The sequence below is a fragment of the Pecten maximus genome, chromosome 4, assembly GCF_902652985.1.
Source record: "Pecten maximus chromosome 4, xPecMax1.1, whole genome shotgun sequence".
Classification (NCBI taxonomy): Eukaryota; Metazoa; Mollusca; class Bivalvia; order Pectinida; family Pectinidae; genus Pecten; species Pecten maximus.
This window is the reverse complement of record NC_047018.1, coordinates 27178614-27199965: the sequence shown is the minus strand read 5'-3', so window position 1 is coordinate 27199965 and position 21352 is coordinate 27178614. Positions and strand designations below refer to the sequence as shown.

General features: G+C 38.1%; 2 protein-coding genes across 3 annotated transcripts in view; both read right to left on the bottom strand.

Moving 5' to 3' along the window:
* Positions 1-1626: 1626 nt before the first annotated feature.
* On the bottom strand, positions 1627-5811 carry LOC117326475 (octapeptide-repeat protein T2-like). Its single transcript, XM_033883223.1, has 2 exons — positions 5710-5811; positions 1627-2226 (listed from the first exon to the last, which is right to left on the bottom strand). The coding sequence occupies exons 1-2, from the start codon at positions 5809-5811 to the stop codon at positions 1627-1629; spliced, it is 702 nt and encodes a 233-aa protein (XP_033739114.1).
* Positions 5812-7623: 1812 nt separating this feature from the next.
* Positions 7624-21352, bottom strand: part of LOC117325669 (calcium homeostasis endoplasmic reticulum protein-like) — a 97590-nt gene continuing 83861 nt past the window's right edge. Inside the window, exons 10-20 of one of the 2 annotated variants that reach the window (XM_033882078.1) lie at positions 16681-17005; positions 16258-16448; positions 14880-14985; positions 13545-13996; positions 13145-13278; positions 12688-12945; positions 11829-11978; positions 8883-8995; positions 8335-8526; positions 7783-7826; positions 7624-7735 (exon numbers count right to left, since the gene is read on the bottom strand). In XM_033882078.1, coding sequence (XP_033737969.1) covers positions 7798-7826; positions 8335-8526; positions 8883-8995; positions 11829-11978; positions 12688-12945; positions 13145-13278; positions 13545-13996; positions 14880-14985; positions 16258-16448; positions 16681-17005 — 1950 coding nt within the window. In that variant the 3' untranslated portion in view covers positions 7624-7735; positions 7783-7797. Of the gene's footprint in view, positions 7736-7763; positions 7827-8334; positions 8527-8882; positions 8996-11828; positions 11979-12687; positions 12946-13144; positions 13279-13544; positions 13997-14879; positions 14986-16257; positions 16449-16680; positions 17006-21352 lie in introns of both variants that reach the window. The other variant, XM_033882077.1, reaches the window with a different exon arrangement.

The window sequence follows — 21352 nt, the reverse complement described above, 5'->3', positions numbered from 1 at the left end:
TGTGACGTCAGAATGACATTTCTTACTGATAATTTTATTTGTTTTTAAAAACAAACATTTTTTAAAATTGTTCAGTAAGTATTTAAACTGACTTATAAGACATGGTTTGTGTAGTGATGTTTTGTTCGTATATACGGTTATAATATAACCATTCGCATTTTAAAAGATGGAAAATCCTTAAAAGCCGAAAAAAACATACAGACTCCTTAAAAGGGAACCTGATCCAGATGTTTCAAAATGATTTGCGTCTTCTACTTCATCGACGTCACATACCATGTCATTTTTGTCGAATCTAGCTAATGTCGTATTTTAAAATGAAAAAAAAGTAAAAGCTAAGAATTGACAGCAAACCCACAACTAAAGAAGATGAAATAGTCGATCTCCCTAGATATAGTAAAAAAAAAACTGTTTTAATGTTAAGGTCTTTCGAAAGGTGCTAATATCTTGTGTGCCTTTTGTACAATACTTTGGGATTGCGGGCGGTAGAAAATGACGGTAGATTTTTGAGTCGTGACTTATCACGTTTTAATTCATTCGAATAGTGACACAATTTAGTTTAAATGGTACTAGTATTTGTGTGTATTTTGTATAATCCTTCATCTAGATGCAGTAGTCATGCATTATATAATTATGTACTTTCTGTATATTTTATTGTGAGGGGATACAGTATACATGTCATGATTTAAGGTAGATATACGTACCCAATTGGTGAACCCGAGCTAAAAGATGTGTACTACAAAATTATGGTTTCGCCAATGTAGTTTAAGTGTATATCCTTTCATCCATATACATTGACAGGAAACATATTTTTTTGTGGAGGTTTCCTGTGGTTTTCCTCTTGTCGATGTCTACTCCTTCTTTTTCTATTATCTTTTTTTCTTTGTTTCTCCGTCTCCCCTGTTCCTATAGTTGGTCTCTTTGTTTCTCTGTCTCCCCTGTTCCTATTGTTGGTCTCTTTGTTTCTCCGTCTCCCCTGTTCCTATTGTTGGCCTCTTTGTTTCCCCTGTCTCCCCTGTTCCTATTGTTGGTCTCTTTGTTTCTCTGCCTTCCCTGTTCCTATAGTTGGTTTCTTTGTTTCTCTGTCTCCCCTGTTCCTATTGTTGGTCTCTTTGTTTCTCTGTCTCCCCAGTTCCTGTTGTTGGTCTCTTTGTTTCTCTGTTTCCCCTGTTCCTATAGCTGGTCTCTTTGTTTCTCTGTCTCCCCTGTTCCTATTGTTGGTCTCTTTGTTTATCTGTCTCCCCAGTTCCTGTTGTTGGTCTCTTTGTTTCTCTGTCTCCCCTGTTCCTATAGCTGGTCTCTTTGTTTCTCTGTCTCCCCTGTTCCTATTGTTGGTCTCTTTGTTTCTCTGTCTCCCCTGTTCCTATTCTTGGTTTCTTTGTTTCTCTGTCTCCCCTGTTCCTATCGTTGCTCTCTTTGTTTCTCTGTCTCCCCAGTTCCTGTTGTTGGTCTCATTGTTTCTCTGTCTCCCCTGTTCCTATCGTTGGTCTCTTTGTTCCTCTGTCTCCCCTGTTCCTTTTGTTGGTTTCTTTGTTTCCCTGTCCCCACTGTTCCTATTGTTGGTCTCTTTGTTTCTCTGCCTCTCCTGTTCCTATCGTTGGTTTCTTTGTTTCTCTGTGTCCTCTGTTCCTATCGTTGGTCTCTTTGTTCCCTGTCTCCCCTGTTCCTATTGTTGCTCTCTTTGTTTCTCTGTCTCCCCTGTTCCTGTTGTTGGCTTCGTTGTTTCTCTGTCTCCCATGTTCCTGTTGTTGGTCTCTTTGTTTCTCTGTCTCCCCTGTTCCTATTGTTGCTCTCTTTGTTTCTCTGTCTCCCCTGTTCCTGTTGTTGGCTTCGTTGTTTCTCTGTCTCCCATGTTCCTGTTGTTGGTCTCTTTGTTTCCCTGTCTCCACTGTTCCTATTGTTGGTCTCTTTGTTTCTCTGCCTCTCCTGTTCCTGTTGTTGGCTTCGTTGTTTCTCTGTCTCCCATGTTCCTATTGTTGGTCTCTTTGTTTCTCTGTCTCCCCTGTTCCTGTTGTTGGCTTCGTTGTTTCTCTGTCTCCCATGTTCCTGTTGTTGGTCTCTTTGTTTCCCTGTCTCCACTGTTCCTGTTGTTGGTCTCTTTGTTTCTCTGTGTCCTCTGTTCCTATCGTTGGTCTCTTTGTTCCCTGTCTCCACTGTTCCTATCGTTGGTTTCTTTGTTTCTCTGTCTCCCCTGTTCCTATTGTTGGTCACTTTGTTCCTCTGTCTCCCCTGTTCCTATTGTTGGTCTCTTTGTTTCTCTGTCTCCCCTGTTCCTATAGTTGGTCCCTTTGTTTCTCTGTCTCCCCTGTTCCTATTGTTGGTTTCTTTGTTCTTCTGTCTCCCCTGTTCCTATTGTTGGTCTCTTTGTTTCTCTGTCTCCCCTGTTCCTATCGTTGCTCTCTTTGTTTCCCTGTCTCCACTGTTCCTATTGTTGGTCACTTTGTTCCTCTGTCTCCCCTGTTCCTATTGTTGGTTTCTTTGTTTCTCTGTCTCCCCTGTTCCTATTGTTTGTCTCTTTGTTTCTCTGTCTCCCCTGTTCCTATTGTTTGTCTCTTTGTTTCTCTGTCTCCCCTGTTCCTATTGTTTGTCTCTTTGTTTCTCTGTCTCCCCTGTTCCTATCGTTGGCTTCTTTGTTTCTCTGTCTCCCATGTTCCTATTGTTGGTTTCTTTGTTCCTCTGTCTCCCCTGTTCCTATTGTTGGTTTCTTTGTTTCTCTGTCTCCCCTGTTCCTATTGTTTGTCTCTTTGTTTCTCTGTCTCCCCTGTTCCTATTGTTTGTCTCTTTGTTTCTCTGTCTCCCCTGTTCCTATTGTTTGTCTCTTTGTTTCTCTGTCTCCCCTGTTCCTATCGTTGGCTTCTTTGTTTCTCTGTCTCCCATGTTCCTATTGTTGGTTTCTTTGTTCCTCTGTCTCCCCTGTTCCTATTGTTGGTCTCTTTGTTTCTCTGTCTCCCCTGTTCCTATTGTTGGTTTCTTTGTTTCTCTGTCTCCCCTGTTCCTATCGTTGGTTTCTTTGTTTCTCTGTCTCCCCTGTTCCTATTGTTGGTTTCTTTGTTTCTCTGTCTCCCCTGTTCCTATTGTTGGTCGCTTTGTTTCTCTGTCCCCCCTGTTCCTATCGTTGGCTTCTTTGTTTCTCTGTCTCCTCTGTTCCTATTGTTGGTCTCTTTGTTTCTCTGTCTCTCCAAATTTGTCTCCTTTGTTCCTATCGTTCTCTTTATTTTTGTATCTGTCTTCTCCTATCCTATTGTTTTCTTTCTCTGTGTTTCTCTGTTGCTATTATTTGGTCCCTTTTTCTGTCTCCCCTGTTCCTATTGTTGGCCTCTTTGTCTCCTCTGTTTCTATCCTTGCCTTTCTCTTTGTCTCCTCTGTTTCTATCGTTGGCCTCTCTGTTTGTCGTCTTCTTTCTTTCTATCCTTGCCTTTATCTTTTTCTCCTGTTTCTATCGTTGGCCTCTCTGTTCGCTGTCTCCTCTGTTTATATCCTTGTCTCCTCTGTTTCTATCGTTGCCTTTATCTTTGTCTCCTCTGTTTCTATCCTTGCCTTTATCTTTGTCTCCTCTGTTTCTATCGTTGGCCACTCTGTTCCCCGTCTCCTCTGTTTCTATCATTGCGGTTATCTGTTCCCTATTACCAATGATTTATCTCATCATCATCATCATCATCGTTTTAACAATAACATCTTAGGGTTATGATAGATATCACACGCTGACCTTCTGAACCAGGAATCCTGTCACAATACGTGAGTGACCTCACAATGCATAAATCAAGCCTGACCAGTTCTTACTGCTTACGGGAAATAGCTATTCCCTATGAAAATACAACAGTGAATTTGCATATCTCGAGGTGAGAGTCTTAAATGCTCAACATTGGGCGGTGTCTGTGATTAGAAATCAAGAATCTCATCCATCAGGTTGGTCTTCCTTTGCCAAATTATCAAGGTAGGGGAAGATTATTAGAAATTGAAATTAGCATGTATCTTTTTTATTTCCTCCGTTCCTAATGTTGTTTTTCTAATTGTTTCGGAGTTTCCTCAGTTTCTATTAGTGCCTTTCATGTTGTTTCGGCGTTTGCTTTCCTGGTTTTGCTTTTTATATTGAGATGCCTGCTGAGTCTTGCTCTTGTTTTCTTTCCTCCTGTTGAGGTAGACAGCATTCACTGTAGTTGTAGATCACGTCTATAAACGACTCCATTTTCCATAAATGATAATAAGTACTTGCAGCTAATAATTCAATGAAACGAAGAAAATGCGATTTTAAAGGATTCAGTGAATATTATCACAGAGCGATATTAAAAAGACGGCAGCAGGATTGTTATCTACTGTATTATAAGGTGAGATTTTAAAAGGATTTAAAAATTTAACAATAGAGAAATAACACCCTTCAATATGAATTAATTCATGTTTAATGCATCCTACACCTGTTCCTAGGAATCAATAGTGGAAATTCCTGAAAATGTAGACCAACTCCATCATTTATTCTGAATCGTGTCACTTCTCCTAACGGTTTAGACGTGACATGTAGGGTTACGACAACCTTGTAGAACAGAAGTTCACGGCAAAAGAGCAACCATTCCGTCATCTCAAAGGACTCTACCAAATGCACAAAATGAAGATTTTGTTTGAAAGAAATTATCCAGGAGTTCTGTAGAAAATGAAACGTTCTTTGTGTATAAACTGTTGTTGTTTTCGTGGTTGCTATGGAACAACGAACATAAATACAACAAATATTGTTACATCACTGTTAAATAGCCTGAACACGAAAGTTTGAACCAACCAAATTTGAAAACTCCAAACCACGACAGAAAGTACACACGAATGCTTACTTTTAATACAGTACTGTGTAAGTCCATCAGTTTTATGTATCATGGGTTACTGTCGGCATTCTCTTGCCGATTTAGGCGAGATATTTTCGATGACTGGTTGAACCAATAATATACTGTTGTGGTCATAAGATGAGTCCCATCAGTCTTAATTTTGAGAGGGACATGAAGGACCAACAAAACATCTACATTGCGAAGTCCCCAGAAAGATAAACTATAGGCCTATTGTGTATATTGTACCTACGATTCAACATGTTTATCGCCCTAATTTTATTCTCTCGGTTTCCCTTCTGAGATTCCACAATTTTGGCCTAACATCATTGTTAAGCCTAGAAACAGCTGTATGGTGTCCTTAGCATCATTGGTAACTCCTATAAACAGTTGTGTGATGTCTCTTAAATAATTGACAGCCCTAGAAACAGCTGTTTGATGTTCTGTTCTCCTTTGGCAATCCTAGAGACAGCTGTATGTCCCCAGCATCTTTCATCCGTAGAGGCAGCTAAAGAATGTCCCTAGAATTACTGACAGTCGTAGAGACAGCTGTAGGATGTCCCTAGCATTAACAATAAGTCCTAGTAACAACTGTAGAAATTCCCTAACACCATTAGTAAATCCTAGAAACAGCTGTATGATGTCCTCAGCACCACTGAGTGCTAGAAACAGCTGTATGTCCCTAGCATTATTGAGTCATAGAGACAGCTAAACAATGTCCCTAGCATCATTGACAATCCTAGAACAACTGTTACTGTAGGGTGTCCCTAACATCATTGAGTCCTAGAAACAGCTGTGTGATGTGCCTAGCATCAGTGACAGTCCTAGAAAAATCTGTCTGTTGTCCCTAGCATCATTGACAAATCCTAGAAGCAGCTGTACGTTGTCCCTAGCATCATTAACAAACCTGGAGTCCAAGAAACAGCTGTGTGATGTCCCTGGCATCATTGACAAATCCTAGAAACATCTGTGTGATGTCCCTGGCATCATTGACAAATCCTAGAAACATCTGTGTGATGCTGTTTCATATTCAATACCCAGCATGTGTCATTTACTACTATCCAGTATAATAATATATATCCATGCCTTTACTTATTTATATTTAAATGGCAGTTTTTGTACAATCCTTCAACATGATTGATATTTAATATACTGCGTATGTAGTTAATGATCTGATATGACCAGACAACAGCTGATGACTTCACTTCCTTGTTTTAGAATCCTATACACTCTGCCTAAACTCAGGAATGTTTAACTTTGTCTGGTATAAATAAACTGCTGTCTAGAGCCACTCCAGATTGACTTGGCCGTGTCAACAATCTGCAGATATTATGCTTTATCTACAAGTGGGGTGTTTGTTAACATGTATCCATTGTTTGAATAAAGATAAAAAGAACCTGATGAATTATAATTTTGTTTGATAGTCTAACTATTTTAACTGTTTCTTGATTCTCCTAAACCTATCACAGCAGACATTTTAACGAGGTCCTGCTAAAGCCAATACTTATATCGGTACAACACTTAGGACGCTGGGTATGTTTGGGAATATCGCCACACAAATATGTATAACTACATGGAATATGGACATTGTAGAGTGACTCACCACCTCTCTACTGACAAGGGACTTAACAGAAAATATAAACACAGAAAAAATGACATTCATGGGAAGGCTCCATTATTCAGCTACCACTAATCCAGCTGTCAGTGCCTCTGTATTGTAACTCAAAAATTGAGGGAAACATGAACACAGGATTTAGTGCAGAGGGACTTAGCATGAATTCTCAATCCATAATTCATATATGTATGAATACAATACTACATATAATATGGACTCTGGGTTGAAAATTCAAGTCCCTCCCGTTTTAGTGAGGCCATGATAGGAGCTCATCAGTAACATATCTTGATGTCTGCCATTTAACAAATCGTTAATGATCAGCTCCTAACATGGCCTTATGATGGAGCACCAATACCATGTGATAAGTAAGCAATTTATCTGTACAGATTTATAACTTACTGGTTGTAAAAAAAAAAAATCTTTCACAATATCAGACAGTATCAAGAGGCCCAGTGGGCCTGTATCGCTCACCTGGTTGGATTTGACCAAAGGTAAAAAAAAATAATGTTTATGTTCAATTTGTTGATATACATGTATATATATATTTGTTCATGTCAAACAATGCTATATATGGTTATGGGGCGGGCATCTCATGTCAAACAATGCTATATATGGTTATGGGGCGGGCATCTCATGTCAAACAATGCTATATATGGTTATGGGGTGGGAATCTCAACAGTTTCAAAAATATAACCAAGAAACTAAGTCCCTGGGGTGGGGAAAGACCCCAGGGCCTATATCATTAACAGGATTGTGTTCATCTCTTGATGTCTAGCAATGCTATATATGGTTATGGGGTGGGGATCTCAAGGGTTTAGCTCAATATCCGCTATTGGGCCCCGAGTGCTCTTCCAGCCCCCAGGGAGCCACACCCTCCATTTACATAAACGTAGATCACATTTGCCCAATGGTACTCCAGATCATTCATGACAATCCATTCAAGCGTTCAGGACTAGTAGCGATTTAAATGATTTACCTGAATTTCCCACATTGGGCCCCGCCTCCCCTGGCCCGAGGGAAGCCACACCCTCTGTTTATATAATGTTTGACATAATGCTCCAGACCAAATTTCATCACAATTCATTCAGGTGTTCAGGACAAGTAGGACCACCCTCATTATACCGCCACTTTTTGTCCACAGCAGTTCTGGCGGTATAACGAGGGTGGCAGTAATGTAGAAATTTTATGAAATACAACAAAAAGGAAATATTCTGTCTTTTAAAGATGATAATTTTAATGAATGTTTATGAGTACAAATGAATTTGAGAAATGTCCCATCTGGAGCTTCTGTCACACTGGTCACATATTCGTCAGCTGCCTTCCAGTTAAAATGTCAGTCACACTGGACACATATTCCTCAGCTGCCTTCCTGTTAAAATGTCAGTCTTCTTTGGAGGATTTAGATGAAGCTAGAAGGAAAACACAATTACTTTTTTGTATTCAAACATGAATGCTAAATCAGTACTTCATGTATACCGGTAACTGAAGATAACATGGCTGATCTGAATCAAAAACAGACTAACAGGTACACTGTTAGCTTTTATTATCAACTTGATCTTACTGGACTAAATAACCTTATCTCAACTAACCAATTAATTAGCTTATTTCTTAACTACTAAAACAATCTAAATGAGAAAGGAGAGACAATGTCAGATTGTGACCTTGAAATCCAATCATGCTCTACAACAAACCTTTGTGATTCAGATCTCTTTCCTTTGAGTATATTATGTGTTCTAATAACTTATTTTAGTCCTACAATAATACTCTAGAATATGTGTTCTTGAAATTCATTCTTGTCAAATGATTGAGCTAGTTATATCCATGTATAATTCAACCTTGTTATTTTGTTTCTCATTCATGTTCTATCAATTAAACTTGTTTGTAACCTTCAAACTTATTCTTACAACAAAAACTTACTATCTCTTGACTCGTCTCTAGCCTTCATCCTTTGTATAAAGCCATGACTCTTGCTTTTTCGGAATTGTTCAAATGGATCTTTGAGATCTATACCAATTCCTTTGTACATATCTTGGCGGTCTCGCACATCACCACTCTCTATGGGGTTCACTATCCCCTGCTCTGATGCACCAAGTCCTCGACCTCCCCATCCTAAAAAGTACCATAAGATTCTTTATATATCGCTTGTGAATACATTTAGATACAGAAATATATTTTAGCCTAGCTTCAATTCAACAATTTTACTACAACTTTCTTAATCTACATTTCAAATCTCGTCATCTCAAAGTTGGAAAATTTTATCCTTTTTTTTTAATCACAGCATTTCAATACCACTTCCCAGAAAGCAAGATTTTTTTTTTTTTTTTTTTTTTAAATTTAAGAAAATATTTTGCAAATCATTCAAACTATTGCTACTAGTTGATGAATTTCAATTAGTATAAAATTGTAACAGGTGTGATAATTTTCATTAAAACAAACTATACTGTTATAAAGTTGTCTCCCCTTACCCATTTTCATGAGCATCTGATGCCCTTTGTTGTCCATTCCAAGCTTGGCTTCTGTGGGTGGAGGAGCCGCACCACCTACTCTCATAAAACTGTCCGCTGCATTGGTGTCGGTACTGAAAACAAACCATAATGCATAAACCATTGTTTGGTAAATGTCATATCGTAATAAAACTATTTTCTTTCAATTACAAAACCATCCAAAGCAGGTTGGAATACAGGGACAAAAGTGGTCAACACCATAAGCTCTTGCTATTTCTATGCCCGAGCAAAACTTCCTGTAGTCATGATGTTTTGGTTTTTTTTTTTTCAAAGATAAAACTGATGACACCCACATACAGGATTGTGTTTCATGTCTTTCGTGACAAAATAAGTATAGCAGGGAATCATGTCATTGTTACCAATAGTCACATTGTGCTGCTCATTTTGAAATAAAAATTAAAAAAAAACCAAAAAATTATGCATAATTATGTGTCTTGCCTGTCCTGCTTTTTCAGTATTGTAAATATTAACTCCAACATTCATTAAAATTTCTATATTTTTTCCCAAAAACAATCGAAACAAACCTGCACACCAATAACAGTGATAGCATGTCATCACTCTGTATACCTTATAGACATGTGTAAATACTCATGCATTGTGAAAGAAATAGAATTTTTGCAAAATCACTTATCAAAACTGAAAATATGACATTTTTACCCCAAACAAAAAAAACAAAAAAACACTCTTCTTGTTCCAATTGGACTATAAAATTCCTTGTAAGTCACAATGGAGAAGCAATATATATCCTAAGTTTATTTCTTTAAAAAAAAATGTTTTAATCCTAAAATGATCTATAGTATGTTGAGATGTCCATACTACTATAATCCAAGTTTAAAAAGAAAGAACACTAATATTTCTCAAGAAACTGAGCTAAACACAAAACATTAAAAGTTCAGATCTTAGCATCCCTAATTTCCAGAGTCACGCGACCATAAATTCGGGATGATATCCCTGAAAAGGATGGCTATGTCCATTGTGCAATCTAACAATATACCAAGTTTGGTTTAAGTTTGAGTTAAATACTTTTTTAAGCACATATGTTAACTCAAAAAGTGACACGACAACACAAAAGTAAAACTATAGTCTTGCTTCTGAGACTGGACAAGACAAGACAATTATACTATTTCCTTGCTAGAAAGGTTTTCTTCTGTCCATCATTAATGCAAGATTAATGCCAGCAATTTTCCTTGCATATCTTTTTAGAAATAACTAGAACTGTCGTCCAGAGGGCCAACTCATACCCCCCGCTCCTGCAACCCCCATCGTTACTATGTGTTCATTTATACAATAAACAAGATATACAGTTAAATCTCACTTAGTCGTATTCAGTTTTCTTGGTTACCCCAATTCTTTTTTTTATCTATATTATGAATAAATTGTTGTACATGACATTATGAAATGATTTCACATGAGAAAATCTTTTCAATTGATCAATTTATAACAAAGAAAAAATTAAAAAGGTTATTAGAAAGGTAAAGTGTGAATGGGATTTATTCAAAAAATTACAACGTGATATAGATTATGCACATCTACAATGTATAAGGATTATTGTCATGAAGTTTCGTTGAAATCAGATAAGGAGTTTAGGAGAAGTAGCCAGTACATCGTTGCATCAAACTCGCCCAAAAAACTAAGTTTTGTGCCCTGGTTACCATGGTAACCAAAAAATTACGATGTTATATAGATTACGCACATCTACAATGTATAAGGGTTATTGTCATGAAGTTTCGTTGAAATCGGATAAGTAGTTTAGGAGGAGTAGCCGGTACATCGTTGCATCTACAAACTCGCCCAAAAAACTAAGTTTTGTGCCCTGGTTGGTAACCAAAAAAATTATGACATGATATAGACACACATATACAATGTATAAGGATTATTGTCATGAAGTTTCGTTGAAATCGGATCAGTAGTTTAGGAGGAGTAGCCGGTACATCGTTGTGTCTACAGACGGACGGATGGACGGACGGACAACCTGATTCCAGTATACCCCCCCCCCCACCCCCAACTTCGTTGCGGGGGGTATAATTACATAGCAATTCTTATACAGTTTCAGTAATGATATCAGCAGCTCCAATGTTGTACTCTCAGTTTTTGCTTCAATTTCAGATCAGTTCAAATCAGATCAGATCAGGTCAGGTCAGGTCCGGTCAAGAACAAAAGGAACATTTCCTTTATGTGTTGAACATTCCAGTTAGGACCTTTTCTTGTGGCCTACAGGAAATCTTTACACTAAATCACCAAGACCTTAACTGGTAATTTTCACAGAATAAGGAAATAATCTGCTGGCCTTATTGAAGGATAAATATATTAAGAAACTAGATACAAGGGCTGCTTGATTGGTTGTGAGCCTCGTATTGAAGGGGGTACTCAAGGATGTTCTTCTTAAGTTCTACTATTCTCTGACTATATAGGGCCGTGTACCCAAGGACAGGTCTCATTTGGTTAGTTTATATATCAAAGAGGTAGCACTCTAAGTAAACAAGACAAGCGGCTTTTGCAAAATGGACAAAATCGTTTAGGGTTAGGGTTAGGGTGAAGGAGTCTGTCATTGCCATGGCTGCCATTCATGATGGTGGCTTTAAATTGATTGAAACCTTATTCACATGATCTCGCTCCATCAGACTTTTATTTATTTCCAAAACTGAAAACAGCTATTTCAGGCACCCTAACCCTAACATGCAGTGGATGACTTTCTGAACAGCCAAGAAAAGGAGTTCTCTAAATGTGGTATGGAGGCCCTTAAACACCGCTGGCAAAAGTGTATAGATACTGATTAGGGATTATGTTGAAAAATAATACAAAATGTCCGGCAAAATTCAAATCCTTTAATACAAGGCTCACAACATATCAATCAGCCCTCGAAATAACAGGAGAATAAAGGATGTGGTTTACCCTACTACTACTTACAATGTACCAAGGGGTGGTGTTGGACTCCGTGACAGTCTCTGTGTGACCTTGACCGGGGAGGGGGAGCGACTCGTAGGCAGGTAGGGTAGCGGGGACTCTTCCCTCCTCATTGATCCTCTCTGTTGTTGTGAAGGGGAAGGTGATCTAGACCTGAAAAACATGTCAAACATCAAAGGTGTGAGGGAGACAAGGTCACACAAATGACCTATATAATATAATGAAAAAATATTAACCACTCACAAACAGTTACTAATGGCATTCTTCATAAACTGACTATATCACTTCCCGAAACATACAAGCATACTTGGTATATGTCCTCTACCGGCCCCTGCTAAAAATAGTAGCAGTGACCTTGACCTTGACCAAAAAATCCTGAAACTCGAACTTGTCTGAGGTATTAAGGTCCTTTATTATTGTGTGAAGTTTAATCAGAATCCCTCAAGTAATGAAGTTGCTAGAGTGTTTATAATCTTTGGCATTACATACATATGTACAACACGGATGGAGAGGAAACCACGTTCCCCTGGTCTCACCAGTAGGGGACTAAAGATTTAATACTGTAACCTCAACAGTGCATTGATCAATATTTACACATAAAACAATATGCCCAATTTCTTTTGATTTTCATGCTGAAATACGTTTAAATATTACGAAAAATGGACCCTTATCAGATATTTGTCATATGTTTAGATATCAAGAACAGTGAACCATTATCTGAGATAGAAAAACTTAACAAGTAAAAATAGGTTATAACAAACATACAGTATGTAGATAACAGAGAATGACAAACAGACCTCCTCAATGACATAAAGGAGACCATTCTGATATGCAGATGAGAAAAACAGGAAGTCTATATCACCTTGATCTGCTTTGTTGGTTTCCGCTGTTGTATCTCCATCTAGATTTTACAGGGGAAGGTGACCTTGACCTTCGTTTTGACCGCTCTGGCGGGTTCTGTTGAAGCTGTGGTAATGGTTGAGGAGAAGGTGATCGTGAACTAGAATTTGAACTTCCCCCAGGAGAAAGTCCCCTCCTCTCTCTATCTTGTTCCTTGAGTCGGCGTGCCCGTTGTTTGGCCTTGAAAAACTCATACAGACCAAGTTTCTCCCAACCCTCACTACAACCAAAGTAACAATTACAACATAGGAACATTCCATATTGCTTTTGTGGGTACTGAATCTATTTACTAATATCAAATTACAAAATGTTCTCATCAAATTACAAAATCGAGTGATTAAGTGGATAAATCCCATTTTCTAACAATTATGTAAGAGTTGCCCCCCTTGAACTAGTTATCTGATCTAATGAACATTTACCTGTCTCTAGGACGGTCATGGTTTGGAGGACTATAGAATGCTTCAACAGCAGCTAAAAGTCTCTCACTTGGAGGCATGGGGGGAGGCAAACGGATATCCTTGGGGTCCAGGGACTTGTACTCATGGTCTTCCAACTAAATTAGAAATTCAACTCTATTAGAGATGTAACAAAGGGAAAACTCCTTGGGGAAATAAAATAATTATTTAAAACAAAATGAGAATTTCCTTCTTGAATGTCCAATGAAAATCTAACACAAATATATAATTACTTTTCGAGCATAAAAAACATAACTGTTTACTTAAAAAAATACCTCATGCAGGTTTTCAGTTGATACAATTCACAAGATAATCCTTATATATCTTGCATTTTAAACCTGCTAACCATTTTGTAGCTAGTTACCTTTATAAGTGGAGCCATCAGACCAGCTGGCAGCTCATAGTATGGTACTGATGGCGTCAGGTCAATCTCGGGCGGTGGCCCCAGCCCAGGTGGTGGAGCAGTCATGGCAAACCCTGGGGGAGGTTTGCTCAGGTCAGGCAGTGCAAACTGTCCTGGGGGTGGTCCTTGGAAGTTGGCAGAGAATGCAGGTGCTCCGATGGCACCTGGTGCTCCTTGAGGGGCACTGGACCCAGTAGCCTGAGGAATCCCTGGGGGTGCATTAGGTATTCCTGGGGGTGCATTTGGTATCCCTGGGGGTGCATTTGGTATCCCGGGGGGTGCATTCGGTATCCCTGGGGGTGCATTCGGTATCCCTGGGGGTGCATTAGGTAGCCCTGGGGGTGCATTTGGTAGCCCTGGGGGAGCTCCAGGTATTCCCTGAGGAACACCTGCAATACCTTGGGGAGCACCAGCTGAAATGATACACAAATTTGTGGCGTTTGTTATTTCAAAGACTGAACCTACCACATGTGTTTAAAAAGAGTTTTTGTCGTTATTTTTTTCAGCCTTTTGGAACTACCAGACACTGTTTTGAAAAAGGTTTGTTAATCTATGTTAATCTGTGCTCCTTACAGCAGCTAACAACTAGAACTGTTTGTGACTGATAGATCACCCCATTCTTATTTGACAGAAATGGATCTAACAGTGAAATTTAGCTTAACATCTGAGAAATTTAATTCTTCTACTTGACTCTGGAACAATGATGCCTGATCCCCCCCCCCCCCCCCCCCCCCCCCCCCCAAAAAAAAAAAAAAAATAGATCCCAAGAGATCTTGAAATCTACCATTCAATAATCTTGTCATGAAAGACTGATCTTTTCTCTACTTTTCCTTTCTTTTCCCTTTTCCTCTTACCTAATCATTTGATAAAATAGGGAACTTACAAAGTTCTAAGAAGAATTTTCTTAAAGATGAATGCTTGTTACAATATTGTTTTCCAGATCAGACTCAAATTTGAATGGGCACAACTAGGGACCAAGAAGAACCTACATGTGATGGTTGAGAAATATCCCTCCAGTACTTTTCAAGAAATTACAAGGATTGTTTAAGGACAGTTAACGGATGGATCACAGTCACGGACATAGCGATTCGACCAGCCCACCATCATCCTAAATGGTGGGCAAAAAATTCAAATTACAAGTTATCAGCATCCTATCTCAATTGTTCAGCGAAGGATAAACTATGCAAAAGTTGTAAAAAAAAATGGATGGAAAGACAGGACAGAGGAAGGGTTACACTTTATGAAGATGACATTGTAAAAGAACCCTTTTATCACAGACATTAGAAACCAACTTACCAAAGTCAAACTGTTGAGGAGGTGCCGCCACAAATCCTGGGGGTGGGGCTCCAAATCCTGGTGGAGGTTGGTTAAATCTGGATGTCTGTTGTTGGGGCTGACCCGTCTAGAATCGTAAGATGTGAAAGCCCTTGTCAAAGTATTTTCCAATGTACATAGCTAGCAAGAAAAATTCTGTTTGAACTTTTTGACCTTTCCTATTCCCAAGAAACAAATTCATTACTTGTTTGCCTTACAGGTACTGTATGCTATATTTCAGATACGTGACCATGTGTACAGAAACCAAAAATGCTTTTCAAATTTGATTTTAAATTCAAACTCTTTCACATGATGTGGTATCTTCCTACCTACACACCCATAAGTAAATATTTTGAAGCTTTATGGACTGATCTTGTTCTGAACAGATATATATACATACATTTTGCTATGGAACAAATCTACTTTAACTGGTGACAATTTCCATATCTAAATTTAACAAGCTTATTCATAAAATTTATATCCCTCACTTTCCTCCTTTTGTGAGGGGGAAATCTGATAATATTTGTTGCCGTTATTGCATGGAAACTTCCAAAAATGACATTTTTCATTAATCAAGGGGCCATAACTCTGCCAAATAATTTTAGCAGTCCAGTTTCAAACCTGCTAGCTGATCTGCAGGGGCTAAGGGAGATAACTCAATACTAACACAAGTAATGTGAAATCAATATTATCAAACTCACACTTACATCACACTTCCCCACCGTCAATGACTAACCAAAGACTGAAGGTCAAGGAAGAATTAGGCCATGTGACATCTTATTAGTTTATCCCTAAACCCACATTATCATCAGATTTGCTGTAAAACGGTTATTTTGTCCATTAGTCTGAACTTGAATATGAGCCGTGGGTTTACCTGAATCAACTGAGCCGTGGGTTTACCTAAATCGACTGAGCCCTGAGTTTACCTGAATTGACTAAGCCCTGGGTTTACCTGAATTGACTGAGCCCTGGTTTACCTAAATCGATTGAGCCCTGGGTTTACCTGAATCGACTTAGCCCTGGGTTTACCTGAATCGACTGAGCCCTGGTTTACCTAAATCGATTGAGCCCTGGGTTTACCTGAATCGACTTAGCCCTGGGTTTACCTGAATCGACTGAGCCCTGGTTTACCTGAATCGATTGAGCCCTGGTTTACCTGAATCGACTTAGCCCTGGGTTTACCTGAATCGACTGAGCCCTGGTTTACCTGAATTGACTGAGCCCTGGTTTACCTGAATCGATTGAGCCCTGGTTTACCTGAATCGACTTAGCCCTGGGTTTACCTGAATCGACTGAGCCCTGGTTTACCTGAATTGACTTAGCCCTGGGTTTACCTGAATCGACTTAGCCCTGGGTTTACCTGAATCGACTGAACTGTGGTGATTTGTGGTGGTGGGGTGGTCATCAGTCCTGAGGATGTGGGGGGAAGTGACGAGGTGACCACACTGGCTGGAGTCAGACCCGAGGGGATTGATGTAGACAAGACGGTTGGTTGTGATGATACTTGTACTGCTGATATGACTGGCGCCACACTGACAGACTGAGGAACACCTGTATGTAATAACACAAACACAGACCATTGCATACTATCAGAATGGAAACCTTAAACATATAACCCTGAACAAATGTTTATTTTTGAGGCTGTATTTTGATTGATACACAATACATATTCATCAGTTAAACTGTTCCTACCTATAATCATTGTGGTGCATTTCTGTATCATTTTGATACAGTGCTGTAACCTTAGCAACAAGACAACATGACTGATTACTGGAACACTGACCTGGCATTGCTACCCCAGGTAGTGATGTGAGGGGCTGTTGCTGTGTCCCAGTGGCAACAACCACTGCCACAGCCTGTTGCTGTGCCTGTTGTTGAGCTTGTTGTTGTGCCTGCTGTTGCTGCTGTTGTTGCTGTAATAGCTGCTGTAACTGTTGTTGCATCTGTTGAGCTTGGCTGTTAAGGTGAGAGGTAAAGTCCAGATGTTGTTTCTGTAGAGAACTGTACTGCTGCTGGACATTGTTGCTGACCATTCGTACAATGTCTCCATGTTCAGTAATCAAGGCTGCCTGGTACGCAGACAAAGAGGCTGAAGGCTCCCTCAGTTTCTGGAACACACATAAAAGTTTATCATTAGACATACTAGTAAAATACCTAACACAAAACAATAAAATCAGGAACCAGCTTATACATGTACTGTCTATGTAGTGTAATACAGACACATTGTTTATGTAGTGTAATACAGACACACTGTTTATGTAGTGTAATACAGACACACTGTTTATGTGGTGTAATACAGACACACTGTTTATGTAGTGTAATACAGACACTGTTATGTAGTGTAATACAGACACTGTTTATGTAGTGTAATACAGACACACTGTTTATGTAGTGTAATACAGACACACTGTTTATGTAGTGTAATACAGACACACTGTTTATGTAGTGTAATACAGACACACTGTTTATGTGGTGTAATACAGACACACTGTTTATGTAGTGTAATACAGACACACTGTTTATGTGGTGTAATACAGACACACTGTTTATGTAGTGTAATACAGACACACTGTTTATGTGGTGTAATACAGACACACTGTTTATGTAGTGTAATACAGACACACTGTTTATGTAGTGTAATACAGACACTGTTTATGTGGTGTAATACAGACACACTGTTTATGTGGTGTAATAGAGACACACTGTTTATGTAGTGTAATACAGACACTGTCTATGTAGTGTAATACAGACACGCTGTTTATGTGGTGTAATACAGACACACTGTTTATGTAGTGTAATACAGACACACTATTTATGTAGTGTAATAGCACACATTATGTAGTGTAATACAGACACACTGTTAATGTAGTGTAATACAGACACACTGTTTATGTAGTGTAATACAGACACACTGTTTATGTAATGTAATACAGACACACTGTTTATGTAGTGTAATACAGACACACTGCTTATGTAATGTAATACAGACACACTGTTTATGTAGTGTAATACAGACACACTGTTTATGTAATGTAATACAGACACACTGTTTATGTAATGTAATACAGACACTGTTTATGTGGTGTAATACAGACACACTGTTTATGTAGTGTAATACAGACACACTGTTTATGTAGTGTAATACAGACACACTGCTTATGTAGTGTAATACAGACACACTGTTTATGTAGTGTAATACAGACACACTGTTTATGTGGTGTAATACCGACACACTGTTTATGTGGTGTAATACAGACACACTGTTTATGTAGTGTAATACAGACACACTGTTTATGTGGTGTAATACAGACACACTGTTTATGTGGTGTAATACAGACACACTGTTTATGTAGTGTAATACAGACACACTGTTTATGTGGTGTAATACAGACACACTGTTTATGTGGTGTAATACAGACACACTGTTTATGTAGTGTAATACAGACACACTGTTTATGTGGTGTAATACAGATACACTGTTTATGTGGTGTAATACAGACACACTGTTTATGTGGTGTAATACAGACACACTGTTTATGTGGTGTAATACAGACACACTGTTTATGTGGTGTAATACAGACACACTGTTTATGTGGTGTAATACAGACACACTGTTTATGTGGTGTCATACAGACACACTGTTTATGTGGTGTAATACAGACACACTGTTTATGTGGTGTAATACAGACACACTGTTTATGTGGTGTAATACAGACACACTGTTTATGTGGTGTAATACAGACACACTGTTTATGTAGTGTAATACAGACACACTGTTTATGTAGTGTAATACAGACACACTGTTTATGTGGTGTAATACAGACACTGTTTATGTGGTGTAATACAGACACACTGTTTATGTAGTGTAATACAGACACACTGTTTATGTAGTGTAATACAGACACACTGTTTATGTAGTGTAATACAGACACTGTTTATGTAGTGTAATACAGACACACTGTTTATGTAGTGTAATACAGACACACTGTTTATGTAGTGTAATACAGACACACTGTTTATGTAGTGTAATACAGACACACTGTTTATGTGGTGTAATACAGACACACTGTTTATGTAGTGTAATACAGACACACTGTTTATGTAGTGTAATACAGACACACTGTTTATGTAGTGTAATAGCACACATTATGTACCTCCATTTCCATCTTAGACTGATATTATTGATACATTTTCCCTACTGCCATGTTATAAGTTTCATTGTTCTATTGTCAAAAAATATAACCACTTTGATCTTGATACACTGAAACATACACAAACTACTAAACTTTAAGTTGATAGTGTCCTTGGTCTTGACCTTAAAACCGGAAACACAAGAATATATTTATATTTGACCTTTATAAAAAGCTTTACCAAAATCTGTGAACTTCATTTTGATGGTGGGGTCATGATTCATTTTTCTTTCTTTTTTTTTAAATAGGTACTTGTATTTATTTTTCCCAACAATCCTTATTTTTATTAAAAAATCACAAAACAAGGGAACATTGTAACATATATCAAGTTAGCATGTCCTTCATATTCCAAGGAAATTTCAAATATTTTTGTATGTAAATTCTCGTCCTCATTTATCAGGCAACATGTTTGAAATACTGGAAGACTCTCTAACAGAGTTGTGTTTCTTAGTGTACAAAACACATTTATAACATACTAATCTTGATAGAGTTATCTTTCTTGGGTTATAAAACACAACACACAATAGTCAGAGGATGATATAACTACAGTGTACCTGTTATATATCTTTAGTTGGGCATGTACTGGTTAAATATTGCAAATATTGCAAGTTACATTTTCTATTTCACTATAATAATTTCTTTTTTATAGGTAAATAACAAATAATGTAAACCAATGGCCTCCCTTTGATAAAACAAGCATGCTGGGTATTGCTAAAGCAATGCATGCCCTTTATCGGTCCCTTTTAAAAAAAAGTAACAATGACCTTGACCTTGACCCCAAATCCCTGAAGAAAGACAGACAGATGGATGGTCAGGAAACATATAGTCCTCCATGGTTTAAGGGGACTAATAAACTAAAAGATGTAGTCAATATCCCCTGCTCCCAGTTAAGAAATGGAAACTACCCATACTTGTATGAATTTGGTTATTCGCATAAAGTACTAAATCCAAGTTTTTATCCATTTGTTTTCATGGTGCAGGGAAAATATGAGAAATGTTAACCACTCCAGATCAAAAGGCACCACAAGAGCAATGCATGTACCAGGCTCCATGAAGTACTCTTCAACGCTTTCCAAGTTCCACCTTGGAAACCTTAATATTTAGGGTTTTCACCATTTGTTTCCATGGTAAAAGGAAAATTGTGACAAATACAAAGCATTCCAACCAAAATGGCACCACTAGACCACTCGCACAAAGCATGTACCAGGTTTTGTGAGGTTATCATATATGGTTTCGGAAAACAGGACTCAGATTGGTGCTCAAACAGAGCCCTGAATATAAAAACCCTCCCCTGGTAAAAAGGTAAGAAACAATAAGAAAGCCTGATTCGTCATTCTCTTATGCAAATTACCTGCCCTTAAACAGCATGGTTAACCATGTCATCAATTACTACTGGAACCTTCGATACATGGTTATATATACCAGTATTTAGTAGACCTTCGACACATGGTTATATATACCAGTATTTAGTAGACCTTCGATACATCGTTATATATACCAGTATTTAGTAGACCTTCGATACATGATTATATATACCAGTATTTAGTAGACCTTCGATACATGGTTATATATACCAGTATTTAGTAGACCTTCGATACATGATTATATATACCAGTATTTAGTAGACCTTCGACACATGGTTATATATACCAGTATTTAGTAGACCTTCGACACATGGTTATATATACCAGTATTTAGTAGACCTTCGATACATGATTATATATACCAGTATTTAGTAGACCTTCGACACATGGTTATATATACCAGTATTTAGTAGACCTTCGATACATGGTTATATATACCAGTATTTAGTAGACCTTCGATACATGGTTATATATACCAGTATTTAGTAGACCTTCGATACATGGTTATATAAACCAGTATTTAGTAGACCTTCGATACATAATAAATGGTTATATATACCAGTATTTAGTCGACATTCTCAAACATGTGACTATTATTTCCCTTTGATAATATGAGTCACCAAATCACCAATAAGCTTCAGACCACCTTCACAATCAATGTCATGTGCTGTAGAAATATTATAGCTTATAGACAGATGAGCTTCATTTTTTTCCCTAGTGTTTTGTAATACTGCACATGTTAAACCATGTGATGATAGCTTTTGTTGTTGATGGTCTGGAGTATAAATGCACAAGTCATGCAATGCCTGGAATTTGAGAGATCTGCTTATCACTACATATATAACTCATTACACAAGGATTTAGAGTTTCAAATTCCATTTGGGATAAACATGCATGATAG

Coding starts and splice junctions, on each gene's coding strand:
- LOC117326475 (XM_033883223.1), bottom strand. CDS start 5,811: ATGTTTCTAGGATTTGTCAATGATGCCAGGGACATCACACAGATGTTT. Junction 2,227..5,709: donor AGCTGTTTCTTGGACTCCAG/GTTTGTTAATGA, acceptor CAATAGGAACAG/GGGAGACAGAGGAACAAAGT.